The following is a 2,497-nucleotide window of genomic DNA, read 5'->3' as shown; positions in this document are numbered from 1 at the left end:
TTCTTCTTCTTCTTCTTCTTCTTCTTCTTCTTCTTCTTCTTCTTCTTCTTCTTCTCAGTTAGAGCAGACTTCTGCCACCGCCTGGGAAAATTTCAAATCTAACTCCCACCGAAACAGAAAACACTCTAGTTAGCATTGTTTTAAAATATAGAATACCTTCGAAATCGGAATGTGGCTGTCTGAAAGCAAGGGATCCTACGAAGCTGATAAAACGGTTACACACTTAGAAATCAGTTGCACTGCAGGTTGAAGAACCAGTAGTCGACTACCCTTGAGATCTAATAAGTTAAAGAACCAACAATCGACTACCCTTGAGATCTAATAAGTTAAAGAACCAACAATTGACTATCCCTGAGCTGAGATCTAGCAGGTGAAAGAACCTATACAGTTGACTACCCTTGAGATCTAGCCGGGGAACGCAAAGTAGAAGGCTGATGGAAACATACCATCTGCCGGCAATGACGGCAATCCACCCTGTGGGGTTGCAGTCGCAGCAGTGGGGGTTGTGGTTGTGGTGGTGGTTGTGGTGGTGGTTGTTGTGGTGGTGCTGGTGGTGGTTGATGTGGAGGCTTCAGTAGTTTCCTCTGTGGTTGTCATATCAGTAGTGTTCTCCTCCCCTGTTGTGGAAAAAAATGTGAGGCGATGTAGTGAAATCGGGTGCTCGTCAAAATAATTATGAAAATAGGAGAAACAGGCATTTTCCGCCACTCTGAACATTTTTATGGAATTTTTATTTTCTGGCTTAACCGTTAACCTCTTGTATGTCCATTTAAAAGTACGTCTCATGTGAAATTTTCTGAAAAACATTGAATAAAGGCACAAAATATATCATTTTTCAGTTTTCAAAGACTCTTTAGGTAATGGAGTAACCAAACTCTTGGCGGCCATTTTCTCGTAATTTAACCACTGAAACCAGGCGACTTTAGTTCCTTCAATCGCAAGTATCTTGAGTCCTATTCAAGATAAATGGATAGTTATCTGATTGAAAGCAAGGCAAATAAATCAGCTTTCAGATGATCCCAATAACTCCATATGTCCGAAAGTTGACGTTTATCATTTATTTTCTTGAAACAGCTCAATGTTTCACCTTTTGGGCTACCTCAGGAACAACTGAAAGTAAAATTAATTAATGGGCGCTGTATAATAGCAGGGAAATGGGCCCAACAAGAGTAGGGATAAAGGGTCTTAAGGTTACATCATCATCATCATCAGCAGCAGCAGCAGCATCATCATCATCATCCTCATGATCATACGACAAGCCTGTGACAGACATGGGTGATAATGCCTCCCCGTTCATTCCATCGCCCCTGCGCTTTAAAAAAAAGGCTACGTTATCCTGCTCCTGTCACTTATCTGTTGAGACTCTTCAAGAAAGTTGCTCTGTGTCTACCCCTGCTTCGTTTGCTTTTAATGTTGACAGTAAGCGTAAGGTGTTCAATGCCTGGGAATGTATCTAGCTTAACATTATTATTGTTTATATTACTGTTCATTTATATTATGCATGTGACTGTGAGCCTGTCTGTGAATGCAAGCATACTGCGTGTGGGTGCATGTTTGTGTGTGTGTGTGTGTGTGTGTGTGTGTGTGTGTGTGTGTGTGTGTGGTGAAACACCAAACAAATGCGCAAAGATCTGAACAAAAACGATGTATCTTACCTTATCTCATGTTCCTTCAAGTGTACCAGAAACTTAATTTGTTTATTTAAGTGTACCAGAAATTTCATGTATCTATTCCATCCCATACTTAGTACAAAAACAATAAGCGAAACATACCATAACTAACGTCCACAGATTCTGTTGAAGTTGCAGAATCGGTTGTAGCCCCAGAATCGGTTGTGTTCCAAGAATCGGTTGTAGCCCCGGAATCGGTTGAGTTCCGAGAATCAATTGTAGCCCCGGAATCGGTTGTGTTCGAAGAATCAGTTGTAGCCCCAGAATCGGTTGTGTTCCTAGAATCGGTTGTAGCCCCAGAATCGGTTGTGTTCCAAAGGTCTGTTGTAGTAGAGGAATTGGCTGTGTTCCAAGAATCGGTTGTAGCTCCAGAATCGGTTGTGTTCCAGGAATCGGTTGTAACCCCAGAATCGGTTGTGTTCCTAGAATCGGTTGTAGCCCCAGAATCGGTTGTGTCCAAAGGGTCTATTGTAGTAGACGAATTGGCTGTGTTCACTGCAAGAAGAAAAAAATCCTAATAATATCATATATTGTTACTGAGATAAAGAAGGAGGCAGTGTGCGCTTAAAACACTGCGGACGACAAAACGAAAGTTCATGTTTTCAAAACCCATAACCAGAGGTCTCACTGTTTGTATGATGATGATGATTATAGTAATAATAATCATAATAATAATAATAATAATAATAATAATAATGATAATAATAATAATAATGATAATCATAATGATCATCTGTCAATTTCTGAAAATGTGTGTGTGCCTGGGCTCGGGAAAGGTACTGTAAGACATATCTTTATGAATTGTGTTTTACGGTACAAAAATACTT

At 40.2% G+C, this 2,497-nt stretch overlaps 1 protein-coding gene across 1 annotated transcript in view; it reads right to left on the bottom strand.

Annotated features, from left to right (window-relative positions):
- Nucleotides 1-2,497, bottom strand: part of LOC101848972 — a gene marked incomplete in the record, with an annotated part of 113,683 nt that overhangs the window by 97,253 nt on the left and 13,933 nt on the right. Inside the window, 2 exon segments of the mRNA XM_013083170.2 lie at nt 447-617; nt 1,773-2,165. Coding sequence (XP_012938624.1) covers nt 447-617; nt 1,773-2,165 — 564 coding nt within the window.

This window comes from Aplysia californica, unplaced genomic scaffold, assembly GCF_000002075.1.
Source record: "Aplysia californica isolate F4 #8 unplaced genomic scaffold, AplCal3.0 scaffold00215, whole genome shotgun sequence".
In the NCBI taxonomy this organism is placed as follows: Eukaryota; Metazoa; Mollusca; class Gastropoda; order Aplysiida; family Aplysiidae; genus Aplysia; species Aplysia californica.
This window is presented reverse-complemented; position numbering and strand designations above follow the sequence as displayed.